At 42.9% G+C, this 21,609-nt stretch overlaps 1 protein-coding gene across 1 annotated transcript in view; it reads right to left on the bottom strand.

The window, feature by feature from the left end:
* Positions 1-20,611, bottom strand: part of SPOCD1 (SPOC domain containing 1) — a 31,964-nt gene extending 11,353 nt beyond the window's left edge. The window contains exon 1 of the mRNA XM_049775541.1: positions 19,325-20,611. Coding sequence (XP_049631498.1) covers positions 19,325-20,611 — 1,287 coding nt within the window. The remainder of the gene's footprint in view (positions 1-19,324) is intronic.
* Between the last annotated feature and the right edge of the window lie 998 nt (positions 20,612-21,609).

Genomic DNA, 21,609 nt, shown 5'->3' with positions numbered 1-21,609 from the left:
CAGGAGCAATCGTATAGTGTGTAGGGTGCTTGCCTTGCTTGCAACCAGCCCAGGTTGATACCTGTGCACAGAGCCAGGAATGAGCCCTCAACACTGCTGCAAATGGTCTATACACAGTTCACACACACACACACACACACACATACACACACACTATACACTGTATATATGTGCACACATATATAGCATAGAATCTATTCCAAATATGTGAAGCAACAAGAAAAAAATAACCAGTCTAGAAGAAGGCAATAAAAATATAGTGAAAATGCAAGATATATGTAAAAGCTAAAACAAAACAGTGGTAATAGATTCAAATAAATCAATAAACATAACTACAACAGATGTAAATAGACTGTATTTCTTTTAGGTTGTTTGTTTTTGTTTTGGGGCCACCCCTGCTGACGCTCAGGGGTTACCCCTGGCTATGTGCTTAGAAATCGCTCCTGGCTTGAGGGGACTATATGTGACACCAGGGGATCGAACCTTGGTCTGTCCTAGGCTAGTGCGTGGTGCAAGGCAGATGCCTTACCTCTAGTGCCACCGCTATATACTGTATTTCAAGGACTAAGTCAGAACTATTGCATGGCATGGTCACCCCAGTACTGTGAGGGGTACTCCCATCCAAAAAGATTCAATAAATGAGGGGCCCAGAGCCATAGAACATTGGCTTTTCTTGCCTTGCACGTGGCTGACCTGGGTTCGATCCCTTGTACCATATAAGGTTCCCTGAGCACCTCCTGGAGTAATTCCTGAGTGGAGAGTCAGGCATAACCCGAGTATTATCCAAAACAAAGGGGCTGAGTCGATAGCACAATGGTAGGGTATTTGCCTTGCACACGGCTGACCCAGGACGGACCTCGGTTTGATCCCCGGCATCCCATATGGTCCCCCAAGCCAGGTGCGATTTCTGAGTTCATAGCCAGGAGTAACCCGAGTGTCACTGGGTGTGGCCCCAAAACAAACAAACAAAACACAAAACAAAACAAAAAGAAATAAAGATAAATGTTTTAATGGAGGACTGGAAGATTACCTCATGGTGAAAATGCCCGTATGTGGCCCAGAGTTCAATATTCCATATTGCCACACATACCAAACATGAGTCTGGCAACGTTGCTTTTTGTGATCCCTGACACCACCAGCAATTTCTGGCCATTACTTGGCTAGATTTGTGCAAGCTCTACGACAAAAAGTTTTCAGTCATGCCATGCCAGTAGCATGGCAATTAAAGAGGATGATCCCTCATAACCCACCTTAGCAGCATGTTGTGCAGGCATAACTATAGGCATGCAGTATTGGTACACTAAGAAGCACCTTAGCTGAGTGTGCAAAGATATACCGTATCCGTCAAGCACCACAGCTAAGTGTTTGAACTCCACAGCCAGGCATGTGCGTACATCACCTCCATCCCAACAAAAACAGTAAAGGGAAGGGGCTGGAGCAATAATGGGTAGGGCAATTTTCTTGTACCTGGCCCACCCAGGTTAAATCCTCAGCATCCCATATGATCCCCTGAGCATTACCAGGAGTAATTTTTTTTCTTTTGGTTTTTTGCTCACACCCAGTAGTGCTCAGGGGTTACTCCTGACTCTACGCTCAGAAATTGCTCCTGGCAGGCTCGGGGGACCATATAGGATGCCAGGATTCGAACCACCGTCCTTCTGTGTGCAAGGCAAACGCCCTACCTCCATGCTATCTCTCCGGCCCCACCAGGATTAATTTTTGAGTGCAGAGTCAGGAGTAAACCCTGACTGCTACTGGGTGTAACATAAAAACAAAAACGAAGTGAAAATTATAAATTATATATTTAACTCCTTTTACCCCAAATATTGTTATTTCAACATGTAATCTATATTAAAATATTAATAAAAATATTTTTTAAATTTCTTAGTGTTTGGGTCACACCTGGTGGTGTTTAGGTCTTACTCTTGGCTCCATGTTCAGGGTTCACTCAATATGAGATTCTGGGGCTTGAACCAGGGTCAACCACACACAAGGCAAGTATCTTAGCCTCTACTATTTCTTCATCCCTTGAAATTTCTTTTTTGTTCCAAGTCTTTTAACTTCTCTATTTATTTATCATCTCAATTTACACTGGCCATATGTCAAGTGTTCAATAGCACAAATGAGGCTGCAGAGATAATACAGGGATTAAGGTACTTGCCTTGCATATGCACAACCTTGGTTTGATCCCCAACTTCACATATGGTCCCCTGAGCTCTGCCAGGTATGGCCTTAAACACCCTCCCCCCAAATAGCACTAGTAGGCTAGTGATAAATGTCCCAGCTCAGATAAAGTTTGCATTCTCAGATTAGTTCATTAATTCTCTATGATTCCATTAGAAAGCAATAATAGAAAAAGAGAACACCATGAAAGTGGGAATTTTAAGTTACAGTTCTAAATGCCATATAGGTCGCAGAAAAGCTAATAGAAATTATAAAATCTTGAGAACTGAACGATAGTCTATATATTAAAGTCTGAAATGCAGCTCGTGTTACAAAGGTCTTTTTATAGCTTTAAATGACTTTATTAGAAAGGAAAAAAGAGAGAAAATTAAAGGAAGAACATCATTTTTAGAATATAAAGCAAAAGAATAAATTGAAAGGAAGATGACACTGATACCAAAACCACACATTGGACAGGATCAAAAAAGACAAAAATTGCTTCTTTGAAGACACAAAAAACCTAGAAACTTCTTTGTTAAGATTAAGAAAAGAGAGAGCATACAACTAGATGCTCTAGAATGAATAGTTGTGAATGAATAGACACTAAAAAAGTCTACTGTGAAATACTTTATGCCAGCAGGCCAATACATTTGAAAATTAAATAAAATATGGGGCTGGAGCGGTGGCACAAGCAGTAAGGCATCTGCCTTGCCCGCGCTAACCTAGGACAAACCGAGGTTCGATCCCCAGGCATCCCATATGGTCCCCCAAGCCAGGAGTGATTTCTGAGAGCATAGCCAGGAGTAACCCCTGAGCGTCACCAGGTATGGCCCCAAAAAACAAAAAGGAAGGAAGGAAGGAAGGAAGGAAGGAAGGAAGGAAGGAAGGAAGGAAGGAAGGAAGGAAGGAAGGAAGGAAGGAAGGAAGGAAGGAAGGAAGGAAGGAAGGAAGGAAGAGAGGGAGGGAGGGGAGGGAGGGAAGGAGGGAGGAAGGGAAGGGAGGGAGGGAGGGAGGGAGAGAGAGGAGAGAAAGAAAGAAAGAAAGAAAGAAAGAAAGAAAGAAGAAGAAAGAAAGAAAGAAAGAAAGAAAGAAAGAAGAAAGAAAGAAAGAAAGAAAGAAAGAAAGAAAGAAAGAAAGAAAGAAAGAAAGAAAGAAAGAAAGAAAGAAAGAAAGAAAGAAAGAGAAGAAAGAAAGAAAGAAGAAAGAAAAAAGGAAGGAAAGGAAGGAAGGAAGGAAAGGAAGGAAGGAAGGAAGGAAGGAAGGAAGGAAGGAAGGAAGGAAGGAAGGAAGGAAGGAAGGAAGGAAGGAAGGAAGGAAGGAAGGAAGGAAGGAAGGAAGGAAGAGACATGTGCTTAAAAAACATAGTTGCCAAAACTAACTCAAGGAAAAATTTATTTTAAAAATATTGTGGGTGTGTTTGGGCTACACCTGGTGATACCCACAGATTGTTCCTGGTTCTGTGCTCAGGAATAATTCAGGGTGCCAGGAATTAAACCCTGGTCAGCCACATGCAAGACACCTTACCCATTGCACTGTCTTTCTAGCTTCTTAAAAAGTTGTGTGTGCAAAAAAATTGTGTGTGTGTGTGTGTGTGTGTGTGTGTGTGTGTGTGTGCTGATGAATCAAACTCAGGGACTCACACATGCCATACACATGCTCTACTGCAGAGCCACATCCCCAAGCCTGAAGCAAAAATTTAAAACTGAAAACCTACAGCATAGAATTAAATGAAAGCAGGCAGGAAGGAAACAGATTCCCTAAAGAAAAGGCCAGTCTAGATTTTTTTAGCCAGAAATTCTACTGAAATATTCAAATCACAAATAACTCCAATCTTCATACAAATTATGGCAGCAAATAGAAAAGAGAAGACATTTTCCCTATGAGACTAGCTGAACCTTGATACTGAAATCTCACAAGGACTGTAGGAAATAAATCACTTCAGGTGAGTTAATTTCAACTAAAATCATACAAAATACCTAAACCAAATATTATAAAAATTAATTTAGGAAATATATTAAAAAATAAACTGGGGGCTGGAGAGATAGGACAAGGGACAGGGTGCTTGCCTTGCATGTGGCCTACTCAGATTCTATCCCTGGCACTACAGATGGGCCCTGAGCCCCTTTGAGATGGATCCTGAACACAGAGCCAGGAGAAAACCCTGAGTACTGCTGGGTATGGCCCAAAATCAAAACAAAAATTTAAATATATAAACTATTGATTGGAATTTATTTCAGAAATTCAAGACTAATTTAACATTTAAAATTCAAGGCATCAAATTTACTATGTTCGAGGCTGGAGTGATAGTACAGCAGGAAAGACTCTTGTCTTGCACACAATCAACCTAAATTCATCCCTCGCACTCCATATAGTCCTCCACTCCTGCCAGGAGTTAAACCTGAACACAGAACCAAGAGTAAGCCTTGAGTTAACTCCTGGGTTTACACTACTGAGTATGGCTCCAAAACTAAACAATTTACTATATTAGTATAAGATATTAAATCATAATATGTAAGGAAGCCAGAGAGACAGCACAGTAGGGCATTTGCCTTGCAAGCAGCCGACCCTGGATCAAAAGTGGTTCGAATCCCAGCATCCTATATGGTCCCCTGTGCCTGCCAGGAGCGATTTCTGAGAAGATAGCCAGGAGTAATCCCTGAGCACTGCCGGGTGCGGCCCCCAAAAAAAAACAAACCCCCAAAATCATAATATGTAAAATGTACTCTTTATATAATAATTAGCAAAACCAGGATAAAAGAGAACTTCCTTTATTTTGATAATGAGCATAATTTTAATTATTTTGAGAGTTCAAGCATTTCACTTAATTGTACTGAATAGAGTAAGTCTCATATAGTTTCGACCCTTGGGAAAATGTATGTTTCCTTCAGACTTCTTGACATAATTTATGTGCTTTGGTGACTTCTGGGCACACAGTCAGATTCCTTCCTGCCTGCCTATCAGCTATTAAATTCGTGCAACTCATAATTTTGGACACTAAATATTCATTGTGTTTAGTGCACTGCAACAAGTATTTCCTAGGGAGCTTGCCAATATATAGGAAAATAAGACATTTCATAGAAAGGTAAGTAACAACAACAAAGTACACTAATTTTAGAGGTCAGTGCATAAATGAGTTGCATTTGCTGGCGCAAATCACTGTGAATAGGAGGCATTAAAAACAAAAATTTAACATGAGTAATGCCAGCAGATGCTTGCAGGAGAGGAAAGATTGGGAAAAAGGGGTAATTGTTGGCATTAAGTGAATGAGAAAGATTTGCATCAAAACTTGAAGTAAGTGAGCATAATTTTAAAATACACACCATGCTACTCACTGCAAAATGAAGGCCACTTTTCCTTTAAAATCCAAAATAAAGCAAATATTCCGAATATCATCTTTTCTGTTCAATACTACACAAAGGGTCTCAGCCAATATAGTTAAGAAAAGAAGGGGGGGCAAGATATATAATAATTAGAAGCAATAAAACTGTCTATTTGCAAATGATATAACTTTCTAAAAGAAGACAAACAAAATTATAATACATAAGAATCCAGGGGCCAAAGTGATAGTACAGCAGATATGGCATTTGCTTTATATGTGCTGACCTGGGTTTGGTCCCAAGATCCCATATGGTCCCTCAAGCCTTCCAGGAGTGATCCAAAGCACTACCAGGTGTGATCCAAAAAGCAAATTAAAAAAAAAAAAATAGAAAAAAAATAGAGACCAGAAAAGTCTTTGTAAAAGGAATTGCTTTTTTTTTTTTTTGGTTTGTTTTTGGGTCACACCCAATGCTGCTCAAGGGTTATTCCTGGCTCTGCACTCAGAAATTGCTCCTGGCAGACATGGAGGAACATATGGGATGCCGGGATTCGAACCACTGCCTGTCTTGTGGTGGCAGCATGCAAGGCAAACGTCCTACCGCTGTGCTATCTCTCTGGCTCCAGAAATTATATTTTTATCAGTAATAATTAAAACTATGGTTTTATTCTTTTTTGGGGGGGGTTTACACCCAGCAGCACTCAGGGATTACTCCTGGCTCTATGCTCAGAAATCGCTCCTGGCAGGCTTGGGGGACCATATGGGATGCCAGGATTCGAGCCACCATCCTTCTGCATGCAAGGCAAACACCTTAACTCCATGCTATCTCTCAGGCCCCTAAAACTATGATTTCTAAAAGACCATTTTATTACAACACAAAAATTGTAAATTTATTTTCTTGCTATCTATCCAAAGAATATAAAAGCAAAAATTTGAAAAGGTGTATGCCTATAAATCTTTGTCCATATGTTTATCACAGCACTGTACATAATAACCAAAATGCAGAAATAACATAAGTACTCTCTTATAGATAAGTGGATAAATATGTGGTAGATAAATACTGTAAAATGCTACTCAGCTATAAAAATAAAATAAAGGGGTCAGAGCAATAGTATAGTGGGTAGAGTGTTTGCCTTGCACACAGCTGACCTGGGTTCAATCCCTAGTGTCCCATATGGCCCTGTGCTTTCCAGAAAGTAACCCTGAGCACTGTCAGGTGTGGCCTAAAAACAAAACAAACAAACAAAATAATAAAAGTAAAATTTTGTTGCTGTTTGCAACATGAGCAGAAGTTGAAGAGACTATTGTAAGTGGAATAAGCCAGAAAGAGAAAGACTTGGTGTGTACTATGATGGTTGAACACTTGTCTTGCACACAGCTGACCTGGGTTTGATCCCCGACATCCCATATAGTCCCCCATGCATCATCAGGAATAATTCCTAAGTGTCAGAGCCAAGAGTGAGAGGGGCCAGAGAGATAGCCATGGAGGTGGGTGTTTGCTTTGCATGCAGAAGGACGGTGGTTCAAATCCCAACATCCCATATGGTCCCCCATGCCTGCCAGGAGTAATTTCTGAGTAGATAGCCAGGAGTAACACCTGAGTTCTGCCAGGTGTGGCCCAAAAAACAAGAGAGAGACAGACAGACAGACAGACAGACAGACACAGAGAGAAAGAGAGAGAGAGCTGTTTTGTATGGTATATTGTATGGTCTTACTCACATGTGGAATATAAAGAAACAAAGATAGCAAACAAATAAAATAGCAACAAATAAAGATAGCAAACAAAATAAAAACAAACTGACAACAGAGCAGGGGTTACCAGATGGGAAGGGGTAAAGGGAATCAACTGGATGGTGGTGGAGGTAGCTAAGAGTAACTAAGCCTTTGGTGATGGGCATTGATACAGTATTGCTGAGGTGTGAAAATAGACTTTTGAAACTTATTTTGAGTTGTAAACCAGCATTTTATATATATTATATATTTTATATATCTATATATAAAAATAGTCAGATGGAAAGGAAAAAATACAGCTCATAAGTTGTGAGGGCAAAAAGCTTATTCTAAATCTAATCAAAGTTTTAGACTTAGTCAACAGTTCACAAGAGACACCACTAAGGGTGAGTAAGAAGCAGGACAAATCACCTAGTATTTTCCCCTAAAACAAGAAAAACAGGATGTGGAGAGAAAATCTATGGCATAAAAGAGACTAAAAGGCATCCCAATCCACTGAAATGTATGGATTTCATTTTAGACCTAGACTTTAAAAGACAAAGCATAAAAAATTAATTATCTTCATGAGATTGTTGGAAGCCTGGGTATTGAATATTTATTAATATGTAGGAGTTATTATATAGTCCGTAAGTAAGAGAATTCATGGTTTCAACGGTTAGGTAATGAGTGATTTTGAGTGATTTCATGCCAAGGGCTGACTATTTTTTTCTGTAAAAGAGAAAAGAAATATTTTAGACTTGTTGGCTAGATAGTCTCAACTGCATCCATTTTGTTCTGTCATTGTAGCATGAGTCAGTCAGAGAATAAATGTTAACAAGCAGTGTTTAGAAAATTGCAGTAAAAATTTACTCACAAAATTCAATGAGATGGCCAACCCCATGGGCCATAATTTGCCAAGTCGTTCTTACAATTCAATCTACATATACATTTTTTAAATTCTCATAACAAAAATTTGAAAGCAGGTTATTACAATAAATGGAAGAATGTACTATGTGTATGTATTTGGAAAACTCAATATTGTAAATATGTCAGTCTTCCTTAAATAATTCTAGGTTAAATATGTTTCTGGTTAAAACTCCAACAGAGGTGTGTGTGTGGTGTGTGTGTGTGTCATGTGTGTGTGTGTGTCGTGTGTGTGTGTCGTGTGTGTGTGTGTGAAATTGATGAGATTTTTATAATATATGGGTGAGCAAAAAAATGTAAGTGCAAAGATGAACTCACCTGAAATTAGCAAAGCGGGTAGACTTATTTCACCAGTCATCAGAATTACTAATATAATTTATATTCATGCTACTAGCAAATTATTATGGTGACTATAGAGAGACCAGGAACCAATCCATGTATCTGCAGATCTGATGTATGACAGAGTTAGCAGTGCACATAAGTGGGCAAGGACCGAATTCTCAGTAAAAGAAGTTAGAACAATTTGATAGCCACAAACAAAATTATACACCCTATATCATTCAGGGATGAGTGAGATTGTTCAGGATTAAAGCATATGCCTCACGCCTTAGTTCAATATCCAGCACCACACAATCCCTTGAGCATCACCGGCTATAAAAGCATCTTTGAGGCCCCTGATTACTGCCAGGTTTGACCATGAAAGTCCCCATGCAACCCCAGAGTGGTTGTGGTGACCCACAGTCCTGTAGGGCCAAAGCAGTACCGTATCTGCAGACCCACATATTGAACCACAGGCCTGTTTAGTCAAGAACTTCCAGAGTGGTCCCACTCTGTGGGAAGCCCTCACCCCCAATGGAATCAGTTCAGGTAAATTAAAAACCTCATGGTAAAGGCAAAACACTATAAAAGGGTTGATATGTGGCTCAGGGGCAGAGTGCTTTCCTCGCATGTATGAAGTTATGGATTCAATCACCAGCATGGCAAAACATAATCCTGTCTCCTAGTATACTAACAAGAACATCTTTATGATCTTGAAACAGAAAAGGACATTCTTTAAAATAATTTTCTTGGGGGGCTGGAACAACTATTACAGGTAGGGACTTTTTTTTTGCAAATGGCTGACCCAGTTCAATCACCGGCATCCTATATGATTCCCTGAGCACCACCAGGAGTAATTCCTGAGTGCAGAAACAGGAGTAACCCTGGGCATCACCAAGTGTGGCCAAAAATGTAAAATAATAAAAATAAAAGCTTGTTAATACAAACTAAAATAGAATAATGGATAAATTTGGGAATTAAGGGGAATTAAAATTAAAAATTTCTTTCACTTGGGGGCCGGAGAGATAGCATGGAGGTAAGGCATTTGCCTTTCATGCAGAAGGTCGGTGGTTTGAATCCCGGCATCCCATATGGTCCCCTGAGCCTGCCAGGAGCGATTTCTGAGCATCGAGCCAGGAGAAAACCCCTGAGCAATTGCCCGGTGTGACCCAAAAACCAAAACAAAAAAAGAAAATTTCCTTCACAATTTAATCTCATTTCAATTCACCTTCCAATTCTGGATATATAAAGGACATGAGATCAGAAACATATATATTTATTTGTACAACAATGTTCACAGCAGCATTATTTGCAATTGTCAAAAGATAGCAAACAATCTCCAAGTTCATCAACCTATAAATGTATCAACAAAATGGAGTACGGGCGTGCAATAGTCTACCGTCCAGCCTTTAAAAAGAAAGGCTAGGGGCCCGGAGAGATAGCACAGCGGCGTTTGCCTTGCAAGCAGCCAATCCAGGACCAAAGGTGGTTGGTTCGAATCCCGGTGTCCCATATGGTCCCCCGTGCCTGCCAGGAGCTATTTCTGAGCAGACAGCCAGGAGTAACCCCTGAGCACCGCCGGGGTGGGCCCAAAAACCAAAAAAAAAAAAAAAAAAAAAGATAGGCTAGAAAGATAGTGTAGTGGGTATGGTTCTTGTCTTGCATATAGCCGACCTGTGTTTAGTTCTGGGTACTGCCTATGGGCTCCATTGCTTTGACAGGAGTGATTCCCTGGCACAGAACCAGGAGCAAATCCTAAATAGACACACCTGAGCTGACCACACTTGATTTTCCCTTTGCTGACCTCTTTCACCTCAGTCCTTCCTCCGGATCCCTCCCACCTAGAGCTGTATCCTATAGTGCTCCAAACCAGATCCTGCTCTCCCTCCTTCTGCTTTGTCCTGCCCACCCTTCTTACCTGTGCCCCACACAGTATCTTTCTCTGCCACCCCAGACTATCACCTGGGAAGCATTCATCTGCCCTGGGTTTCCAGAGTCAGGTGAGTTTCAGTTATACCTAACTCCATCCAGCTACTTGCATGTTCCCCTAAACTGCCCTCTAGCTTCCCAGAAGGCTCCCCTTCATCATAAAATGCCATAAAAATCCAACCTCATTCTGAAGAGCCAGTACAGCAGATATGGTGCGGTGACCTAGGTTCAATCCCAGACACCACATATGATCCCCTGAACACCACCAAGAGTAACTCCTGACTGCACAGCCAAAAGTCACTCCTAAACATCACCAGGTATGGCCCCCAAAACAAAAATAAATAAAAATATCCAGCCTCTTAGCCAGGTCTTTTGCAGCTAGGCCCAGGCATGGAATCTGAAATTGAGGCCCAAATGCAAATCTCGACTCCCCACTGACTTTTGCTGTGTGACCTCAAGTGAGTTTCTTACCATCTCTGAATCCCAGTTTTTTGAAATTAGTAAAATGAGCACTAACTTCAGTGTGACTGAAAGACTAAGTACTGGAGGCTGGCAAGCTCCCACTAGAGAGTAAGCACTCAGCACAGAGAAACTATTTGTCAGCCTCCTCTTGCATAGACCCAGAATTGATGTATACACCTTAAGCAGGGATGAGCAGAGTGGGAACCCTGGGTACTCAATCCTCCCTACCCTCTGCCATCCCAGCCTCAGAGCAGCCTCAAATCCTCCCCAATACTACAAGGCCTCGGGTCAGAGAGGAAAAGGGAGTTTCACACATCCATCTACAGTCTCTATTTCAAACCAAGAAGAATACAACACAACCAGCCTTGGAGCCCAGCTGATGCCCCATTTCCAAAGAGGAGGAACACTAAGACCCTGAGAAAAAGACATGTCCTATCTCAGGCCACCCTATGCTATGACAAGAAGCAATGTAGGGGGCCGGAGAGATAGCATGGAGGTAAGGCGTTTGCCTTTCATGCAGAAGGTCATCGGTTTGAATCCCGGCGCCCCATATGGTCCCCCGTGCCTGCCAGGAGCAATTTCTGAGCCTGGAGCCAGGAATAACTCCTGAGCATTGCCGGGTGTGACCCAAAAACCACAAAAAAAAAAAAAAAAAAAAAAAAGAAGCAATGTAAACTCAGAGCTGGTCCCTGGCACATATTAGAAAACCTCCTGAAGAAGAAGCATGAACTCCAGACCAGTTTGGTACCCTGCCCATGCTTGCCCACCACACATTCAGTCCTGGACTCAACCTCCCTCACAGCCCAGCCTCAGTTCATCTCCTGCAGCAAGTACCAGTTGCTGTGACAATGGGTTGTTTGGGCCCCCATGGGCAGCCAGCTGTGCATGTTAGGTGGGCTTAGAGGAGAGAATGGCGGGCCTCTTCATCCTGTCCCGTCAGAATGGGCAGGCACCCAGCTCCACTGCTGAGCTCAGACAAGCCTCTCCATATGCAATACACCCCAGAATTGCAATTCTGGGCATGGGGCCCAAATAAATAATCTGAAATGGGGAGAAGCCAGATGCATGGGGATGTTCCCCCTGTGTTACTCTGTTTCAGGTAACAGGCTGGGCATCTGTCATCTTCCAGACGCTACAGTCACTGTGCTCACTCATTCCTCAGCCTCCTACTGCTTCCATGAGGAGACTAGGGGGCCTGGCCTACTGGCCTCCAGGCCACGACCTAGCTGTGTTCCATGGTGGTAGGAAATGAGAAAAGGAAATCCCGCCTGTCCTCTGCTCCTGGCAGTGCTGAGGGCTAGGACATATCTGTATATAGACAGCAAGGATCAGGGTTCATAAAGAACAAAATAACAGCCTTGAATGTTTCTTCAAATGCTATAGTGTTAAAAAAATAAACTAATGCAAGCCTCAGAACATGAGGCATAAAAATAAACAAATTTTTCACCCAGAACAATGAAAAATTGTTGGTGACTATTTGGATATAAAAAAGATTCAATGTAGGGGCCTGAGCTAAATAACACAGCAGGTAGGAAGTTTGTCTTGCAGTGTCCAACTCAGGTTCGATCTCCGGCATCCCATACGGTCCCCCAAGCCTGCCAGGACTAATTTCTGGGCGCAGAGCCATGAGTAACCCGTGAGCGCTGCCAGGTGTGGCCTCCAAAACAAACAAACAAGCAAACAAAAAACCTCAATGTAGAAATTGTTCACTATTAGAGGGTCAGACAAACGGCCCAGGACACTAACTGCCCTTGCGTTTTTCCTCCATGGGCAGGAGGCAGTAAAAGGGGTTTTCTCACTCTGCATTATCAAACTAGTGAAAAATGTTTTATTTTGGGGAAGAAAGGGTAGTGTGAAGAATGGATTGTGAAGAGACTACTAAATTGTAAACAGACAAGAAGTAAACATTGAATGAAGCATAAACACCAGTAAGGAAGTAAACAGCCTGTGAAGCAATGATAAGTCATGATGCAGAATCATGACAGTATGATAAGGGCAGTGACACAAATGGACAGTATAAAACTGAGCCATGACTAACAATGATGAGTCATTTGTTCCCGAGGTGCTCTTGTTTCAACCAGTGCAGCATCTGACCACCGGACGATGGAAGGGACTGTAATGTATGATTCACCCTGATGCTATCTATGCTCATTGACGTTGTTACGTATATGTGTACATTGATGCCATATGCGATCATAAATGTTGTGCCAACATTTCACGCATGAGTCTTGTGGATCACAACAGGTAGTGTGGGATTTGGGGCCACACCTTGTGGTGCTGGTGGCTACTCCTAATCTGTGTTCAAGGATCGATTCTAGGGTTCAGGGATTGAACCAGTGTCAGCTACTTGCAAGACATGTACTTGTGCTCTCCAGTGCATGAATATCTTCATGTGTTTGATGAAATCAAAAAAAAGCCAAATTAGGGGCCGGAGAGATAGCATGGAGGTAAGGCGTTTGCCTCTCATGCAGGAGGTCATCGGTTCGAATCCCGGCGTCCCATATATGGTCCTCCCGTGCCTGCCAGGAGCAATTTCTGAGCCTGGAGCCAGGAATAACCCCTGAGCACTGCCGGGTGTGACCCAAAAACCACAAAAAAAAAAAAAAAAAAAAAAAAAAAAAGCCAAATTAGGGAATTAGACAGATAGTATGAGAGTTAAGGTACTTGCCTAGCATGCAGCCAATCCTGTTTGGCCTAATCCTAACCCTAAAATAGGGTCATCACATATAGTCTTCCTCAAGCAGGAGTCATTTTTGAGTGCAAAGCCAGGGGTAAATCCTGAGCATTACTGGGTGTGGTCCAAAAACAAAAACAAAAACAAAGTCAAGTTAAAAAATTTGGCACATATGATCCCATTTCTATATATATATATGAGGGAAGAAAGGGCATATTCCAAAATATCAACAGGAGATAGCTCTGAATATTGACTTTATGAGATTTAAAACCTTATTCTTAGATCCCGGAGTGGTGGCACCAATGGTAAGGTGTCTGCCTAGGACAAACCGTGATTCGATCCCCCAGCATCCTATATAGTCCCCCAAGCCAGGAGCAATTTCTGAGCACATAGCCAGGAGTAGCCCCTGAGCGTCACCAGCTGTGGCCCAAAACCCCCTCAAAAATTCATCTTCTTTATGTTTGAGAATAATAATAATATAATAATAATTTTAAGTAAAAACTTTCTGCCAGAATGATTATACAGGGGCTGGAGGGAGAGTGCTTTGCACTTGGGTTGACCAGGACCCAACGTCCCATATGGTCCTTGGAGCCTGTCAGGAGTGATTCCTGAGTGCAGAGCCAGGAGTAACCCGAGTGCTGCTGGATTTGGTTTTGGCCAAAACAAAACAAAGTCATGCAGAATGATTATACAGCAGGTAGTCTTGGATGTCGCTCCCAAAAAAGGGGTTTGTCCCTTTAAGAGCAAAGAAACTTTCTGTATCTAATTGAGAAGCAGTATCCCTGGGTGATGGTTGGTGTTACTGGTGGTTGATGTTGGTGGTTGTGCTGGTGGTTGTTGGTTGGAAGCTGGCTGGATTTTCTGAATAGCTTTGCTGTAAGGACCTCACTCCTGCTTGTTTTCTCTATTAAACTCATTCTGAGAAAATCCCGTCTGGCCAGAGTCATTCCTGAGAGGCAATAGGCAGGAGCTGAATTCTTTTCAGGTAGGATGCTTGTCTTGCACAAAGCCAATCTGGGTTGATCCAGAGTACCACATAGGGTACTTCGAGCCCATTAAGAATGATCCCTGAGCTCAGAGCCATGAGTAATTCCTGAGCAGCATTGGGTGTGGCCCAAAAAACAACCACCAAAAAAAAAAAAAAAAATCCTAGTATTTTATGAGTGATGTTTACAAAGACAATATAACAACACCCAAATGTAATTATAATACCAGACAGTGACAAATCAAACCCAAGGCAGCACACTGATGCTCATCTTAGTCCTGCTGATTGAATGTCTGGCTTAGAGCTGTTTGATCACATTGCCCCTCAGAGACTTAGTGATCACATGAGCAAAATGGGCATATATGAAAAGCATCAACCTGACAGGCTATTAGAAGATTGTGCTGAAGATGTTCAGGACCGTCTGCAGCACACAGTGAACAACAGGTCAGAGGCTATGCTAGTTATGCCTGCAGAAAAGATGCACCAGCAGACAGTGCAACAAAAGACAAACTGCCTGGATTTGTATCCTGACTCAGGCCTTTATCGTTACTGTGACCTTGAGCTTGTTACCTTCCCTCTCCAGGCTCTATGTAAACACCAAGACAAAAGCACCCAGCACATAATACATACTCTCTAGATGTCATTAAAAAAAAAATCAGCTATGTAAGAAATACATACCAGAAGCAGTTATATCATCTGCCTTTAGTGAAAAATAAGTTAGTTCTGATTATTAAGAATATCATTATAGGGCCGGGAGAGATAGCACAGCGGCATTTGCCTTGCAAGCAGCCGATCCAGGACCAAAGGTGGTTGGTTCGAATCCCGGTGTCCCATATGGTCCCCCGTGCCTGCCAGAAGCTATTTCTGAGCAGACAGCCAGAGCAATGCCGGGTGTGGCCCAAAACAAAAACAAAAACAAAAAAAAGAATATCATTATAATGGGGCTGGAGAGATAGCATGGAGGTAGTGAGTTTGCCTTGCATGCAGAAGGACAGTGGTTCGAATCCCGGCATCCCATAGGGTCCCCCGAGCCTGCCAGGAGCGATTTCTGAGTGTAGAGCCAGGAGTAACTCCTGAGCAGTGCTGGATATGACCCAAAAGTCAAAAAAAAGAACATCAGACATCTTCCCAGCAGAAAAATGGCCTTCTACTAAGCTTCAAAAAATATGACGACTATACAATCTGGTCCAGGCTGGTTCAGGCTGAAAACTCTGGCATCTTCTCAGAAGGAATAGGGGCAGTTTCCCCTTTCTGCATGAAGCCACAGCAGCCCATAGCCGTACCAACAACCTCCAACAGAAATGGCCCCACAACACATCTTAACATTATTAAACTGTCAAGCTACCAAATTTGTTCCAGATCTAGAGATCCTGGGCCATAAGCCTGCAAGTGGTCTTACAATATCTCAAATTTTCATAGTAGTGTCAGCCCAGTAGTATCATAGGAAATCTAAGGGAAAATTATATACCTGATGAGAAAGTTGCACAGAAGACCATCAAGTTCAGTGAGCCTAAACAATAACACAGAAGATTCAACTAGCACCAATCACAGCTCCGTAAATTCACAATGACTTTAGTAACACCATACAAAGACAAATATTTCAAATTGACCCTTAATGATCTAAGTTTTGATCATTCCATTTGCCTTTGTGTTATAACAAAGAATATGAAGTAAATTTATTTGCACCTGCAAAAGGGGAAGGCTGAGATGGTGGGTGGGAAACTGGAGCCGCTGGTAAAGAAGTCACCTTGATGGTGGGATTGGTGTTTCAACATGTAATGCCTGAAACAACTGTATTGTGACCAACTTGGTAAATCACAGTGTTATAATAGAAAAGATTTTATTTTAAAAAATTTAAAAGGAAAAGAACGAATACCTGAGAAGAACCCTGGCACAAGCGTAAAGGGAATTGGACACTCTGGCAGAGGGTGTGGTGTTGGAACAGTGCATGCATAAAACCCCATCATTGTAAGTATTGTAAATCACAGTGTATTAAATAAAAAAAATTATTTGTGGGGTTGAACCGATAGCACAGTGATAGGGAGTTTGCCTTGCATGTGGCCAATTTGGAACAGACCTGGGTTCGATCCCAGCATCCCATATGGTCCCTCAAGCCAGCCAGGAATGATTTCTGAGTGCAGGACCAGGAGTAACCCCTGAGCACCACTGAGTATTTTTTTGGCCCCAAAACCAAAAAATATATATACATTTTTAATTTATTTGATATGGCAACTGACTACTCTCAAGAAAGAAAAGGCAAATTTAACATAAATTAAACAATTTGCTTTGTATCTTATGCTGTGCTAAACATGTTATTTAACACCATCATCTCACTTACTCTTCAAAATATCCTCTTAAAGTCACTATGTTTGAACTGGATCAGTTCCATAGCCTCACTCTTTTCTTGAACAAGATTTCAACCAATCCATGAAAGATTATGGCTACACCGGTCTATGCAGCAGAAAACAGGCCATCTCGGGAGGATAGGGTGGGCCAAGCCCTTGCCCTGATGAAGCCATCTTGCTGCCTCCATCACCCAGAATTACTGTTTCCCCAATAGCCCTGCATAATCTGTGACCCTCTATGATTCCCTTTGGTGACACTAATCTGACCACACTTCAGGTACGATGGTTTTGGAGCAAGTGTGGGCTACTCCCTTCTATATCTTCTTATTTCAAGAGGCCTGGCAGCAGAGTACATGCCCCTAAAAGTCATAGTATCAGTAATGGAGATCTGAATTTCTAGACAGCTTCATATGTTTGATACTGTCATCCCTAAAGGAACACCTCAATTTAACAGAGTGGACAGCTAACAACAGGAGCTTACTAGGGGCCTGAGGGATAGAACAGCAGTAGGGTGTTTACCTTGCAAGCAGCCAACCAGGACGAACCTGGGTTCAATTCCCAGCATCCCATATGGTCTCCCAAGCCTGCCAGGAGCTATTTCTGAGTGTAGAGCCAGGAGTAACCACTGAGCACCACCAATTGTGGCCCCAACACAAAAACAAACAAAAAAAATGTATGATTTATTAAAAAAAAAAAGAGCTTACTAAACCTTTTACTATGTATTAATGACTTCATTGAAGACACAATAATTGTCTTTTTTTTTTCAATTTTCTTTTTTTATGTTATTTATTTATTTATTTTACTTTTGGTTTTTAGGCCACACCTGTTGATGCTCAAGGGTTACTCCTGGCTATGTGCTCAGAAATCGCTCTTTGCTTGGGGACCATATGGGATGCCGGAAGATCAAACCGTGGTCCATCCTAGTTCAGCTGTGTGCAAGGCAAATGCTTTGATGCTGCGCCACCTCCAGCCCCAAGATACAATAATTTTCAAAAATGAACTTGATACCGTATTTTTTCTTTCTTTTTTTCCTTCTCTTTCATTTTATTATTTTCTTCCTATTATATTTTCAATAACTTTGTTTTCACTTATCTGGACAAATTATTACAATCAACTATGTCAACCAGGTCATGCAATTTACTTAAATAAATAAAACAATAATTATTAAAAAAATAAAAAGGATATTCTCTTTAAAATGCAAGTATCATTCTCTTTTTTACAAATGGTAAAACTTAGGTTAAAAAATATTGCAAAGTACCTGAGGAGCCCAAAAACACAAAACAGGAAAGTTTCTGCATTCCTATGTTCATTGCAGCACTATTCACAAGAGCCAGAATCTGGAAACAACCCAAGTGCCCAAGAACAGATGGGTGAATAAAGAAAGTGGAATGGAATACAATACAATATTGTATTGCATGGAATACAATACACAATGGAATACTACGCAGAAGTTAGGAAAAATTATGTTATAAAATTTGCTTATACATGGATGGTTTTATATATATACATGTATATAAAGATAGTATGGTAATAATATTCAATAAACAATAGAGAAGAAGGTTAGAAGGGCCAGTCCATGATAAGAAACTTGCTATAAATAGTGGTGGAGTGCAGTTAGGCAGAGAAAGGACCAGTATGACAATAATAGTTGAAAATGATCTCTCTGGACAAGAACTGAGTGCTGAAAGGAGATAAAGTGATATGCATGATACCCCTTCAGTAACAATATTTGAGACTCCGGTGTCTAAAAGAAAAAATAAAATGAATATAGAAAGAGGGGGAAAGAGGAAAGAGAGAGAAAATGAAAAAGATAGAGAAGGAGAAGAAAAATGTCTGTTCTAGAGGCAGGCAGGGGGAGGGCAATGGGAAATTGGGGACACTAGTGGCAAGAAATGTACATTGGTGAAATATACATTGTATGACTGAAACAATCATGAACAACTTTGCAACTGTAAATAAAAAAAACAACTGAATTACGAACAACCTTGTAACCATAGTGTTTAAATAAAGCAATTAATTTTTTTAATTGCAAAGTGGGCCAGGGAGATAGTTTAACAGGCTAGAAGTCATGCTATACATGCAGAAACCCTGGATTCAGTGGTTCAATCCCTGGCACCATATGGTCACCTGAGCATCACACTGAGTAAATATCTCCATCCCCAGCCCCAGTACTAAGCCAGGAATAGGCCCTGAGCATCACCAGTTATTGCCCAATAACCAAATATATCGACTCCGCTTCAGGAAGGGGCAGAGACAAAATCTGAAGCCAGGTCATTCCATTTCTAAAAGATAAAGACTTCTAAAGATAAAACTATTTCTCCCAGAAAATCTCACACTTTCTTTCTTGACCCGATGGACCTCAGTTTACTCACATAAAATAGGGGTTGAGGATAGTAGTCGCCAAGTACACATCAAGCTTAACTAAAATTCCACCACCAAGCCTGCCGTTGAGAGACCAACCTGGGCCCTTCCTAGCTCAACCTTCTGACCCCACTTACCAGTTGTAAGCAGACTTCTGGACTGTGTTTCTCTGGCTGTACTGTAGATGAGTTGTCTGAGCTTCTCTCTGTGCCTTCATCCTGGGCATAAACCTCTGGCCTCCTCTTCAATGTCTTAGCACTGAGAGATTGTCTTTGTCCAGTGACTGGTCCTGAGGGAGCCTTGCTAATGGAAATCTTTGGGCAGTTGGCCGAGGTATTGTGGGGAGACAGACATTGCCCAGGCTGGCCCCAGCACACTGGCTGGGCCTCATCTTCCAACTGCTCCGGGTCATGAGAAGTGACACAGCCTTCATCAGCACCAGCCCAAACCCTGTGCTCAGATTCTTGCTTCCCCATGGAAGTTTTTCCAGACTCACCCAGGCACAGGTCAGGGTTCTGTGGAGGCCTCTCTGCAGCTGCTCCTTGGGGCTCACTTCCTTCTGTTAGTGGGGACCCAGGAAGGTCATAAGGGCTCTGTGGAAGGGCCCCATCATCTCCAGGGGGGAAACATCCCCCTACATCATCAGCTCCCAGTGTCCATTCTAGCCAACTTCCACCCAGATCTCCAGGACCATACTCAGGGTTCCTGGGAGAGAGAGGAGCACATTGGATCCCTGGGGATTCCAGGTCAGCACTTTGAGGGGTGTCCTCACTGAGCCACAAGAAGCCACAAGCTTCCTCTTTGCCCTCTCCAAAAGTCTGACACTTGAGTTTCTTCTGTGCCCTGGTGGGGAGCAGGCCTGGTGAGCATGGCAGGTGACTTTTGGGGGGTCCCTCTTTGCTGAAGGAGGGACTTGTCCCATTACATTCCACGGTACCCCTTCCACCTTCCTCCATCTCTCCAGGCCTGGGGGAGTTAGCCTTGGGAAGCACCCCAGCTTCCTCTGGGAGATCCTGGCACACACTGTAGCAGGTAGTGGGCTGCTTTCTGGCTAAGACATCAGTCAGAGAAATGTGGAGCCTCCTCCTGGCTTCAACCCTCCCCTCAGCAGATACTGGCTGGGTAGCCTCAGGGCTGGGCTCCAAGTTCTGGCTCAACCCTGTGGCTTGCATCAAGTGGGACTGCGCCTCTGATCTGCAGGCAGCAGCCTGGGAGCAGGTGACCAGCTGGGCATCTTCCTCGAGGCCCCCCTTTCTGGTGTCAGTCCAGACTCCAGTCCCCCAGCTGGCCCCTGGCTGATGAGGGATCAACCATGACGCAAAGCTGGCTTTTCCCTCATTCTGGCAAGCATCAGAGCAGCGTGGGGGGCTGAGCACAGTGTCCACTGTGCCAAAGCCTTCTTCTGCAGATGCCTCCTGGGACATGGCCAGTCGTAGGAGCCCCGCACAGAGGGCAGGCCTGAGAGGAGACAGAGAGAGCTTCACTCCAGGGACCCCTTGAACTTCTCCATAAGGACCCAGTGTGAACTAGAGGAAAGGAGGCTCCTTCACGGCAGGATCCCCAGGCTCTGATAACTCCTGAGGCTGAGACTACAGCTGTGCGGGGGCGGCTGGTGAGGTGGGGCAGATAATGCGCCCCTGCAGCACCCCCACTCTCCACCCTGCCTGTAAACACAGCTGAACTCAGGGCTCACACTCCGGCTTTGGGGAGCGTTAAGGAAGCTGGAACTGAGTTCTCCTGCTCAGGGTCCTTAGGGGACTCCCCAAGTTCAAGGTAAGAACCGGGGTCTCTTCCTGCTTTTGACAAGGCAGGCAACAAGGAGGCCAGCACCCATGGGACCCCCCCCCATCCTTCCCAGCCCTCCCTAAAAGCAGGAGTACGGGCTTTCCAGGCAACAGAAACCCGGACCACCCATCACCCCACCAGCCACCCACGCACACCCTCACCCTAGAGACGAGGCCTGGAGAACGTGAGTCACATGGGATGAGATGTGGGGGCAGAGCGTGACGCAGCGTGATGGAGCACGAAGGGGGGAACCCCGAAATCCTTACATCCAGGCCAAGGCAGGGCATGCACTGTGCGTGAGTTCTCCTGCTTCTTCCAGAGGGCCTTCTAGAGGAGGTGTCACTACATTGGGCCCCTGACATAAGTGTGTGCCCATGGGGAAGGATCCCAAAGCAACAAAGGGCCTTGGATACCTGCTTGAGAGTCGAAACTCGATCCTAGAGTGAGAGAGGAGACACACATTATTTTAATTATTTTATTTCAAATATAAAAATAGTATTCACAAAATAAAAATTAATATGAAAATTAATTAAAAATTAAAACAAAATAAAAATAGTATTCAGACAAGGTGTACACCTCAGGGTGCCAAGAGATAGTCAGTGGGTAAAGAAAGTGCTTGCCTTGCACGCAGCAGACC

This window comes from Suncus etruscus, chromosome 6, assembly GCF_024139225.1.
Source record: "Suncus etruscus isolate mSunEtr1 chromosome 6, mSunEtr1.pri.cur, whole genome shotgun sequence".
In the NCBI taxonomy this organism is placed as follows: domain Eukaryota; kingdom Metazoa; phylum Chordata; class Mammalia; order Eulipotyphla; family Soricidae; genus Suncus; species Suncus etruscus.
Note: the sequence above shows the minus strand (reverse complement) of the source record. Positions and strands in the feature narration are given on the sequence as shown.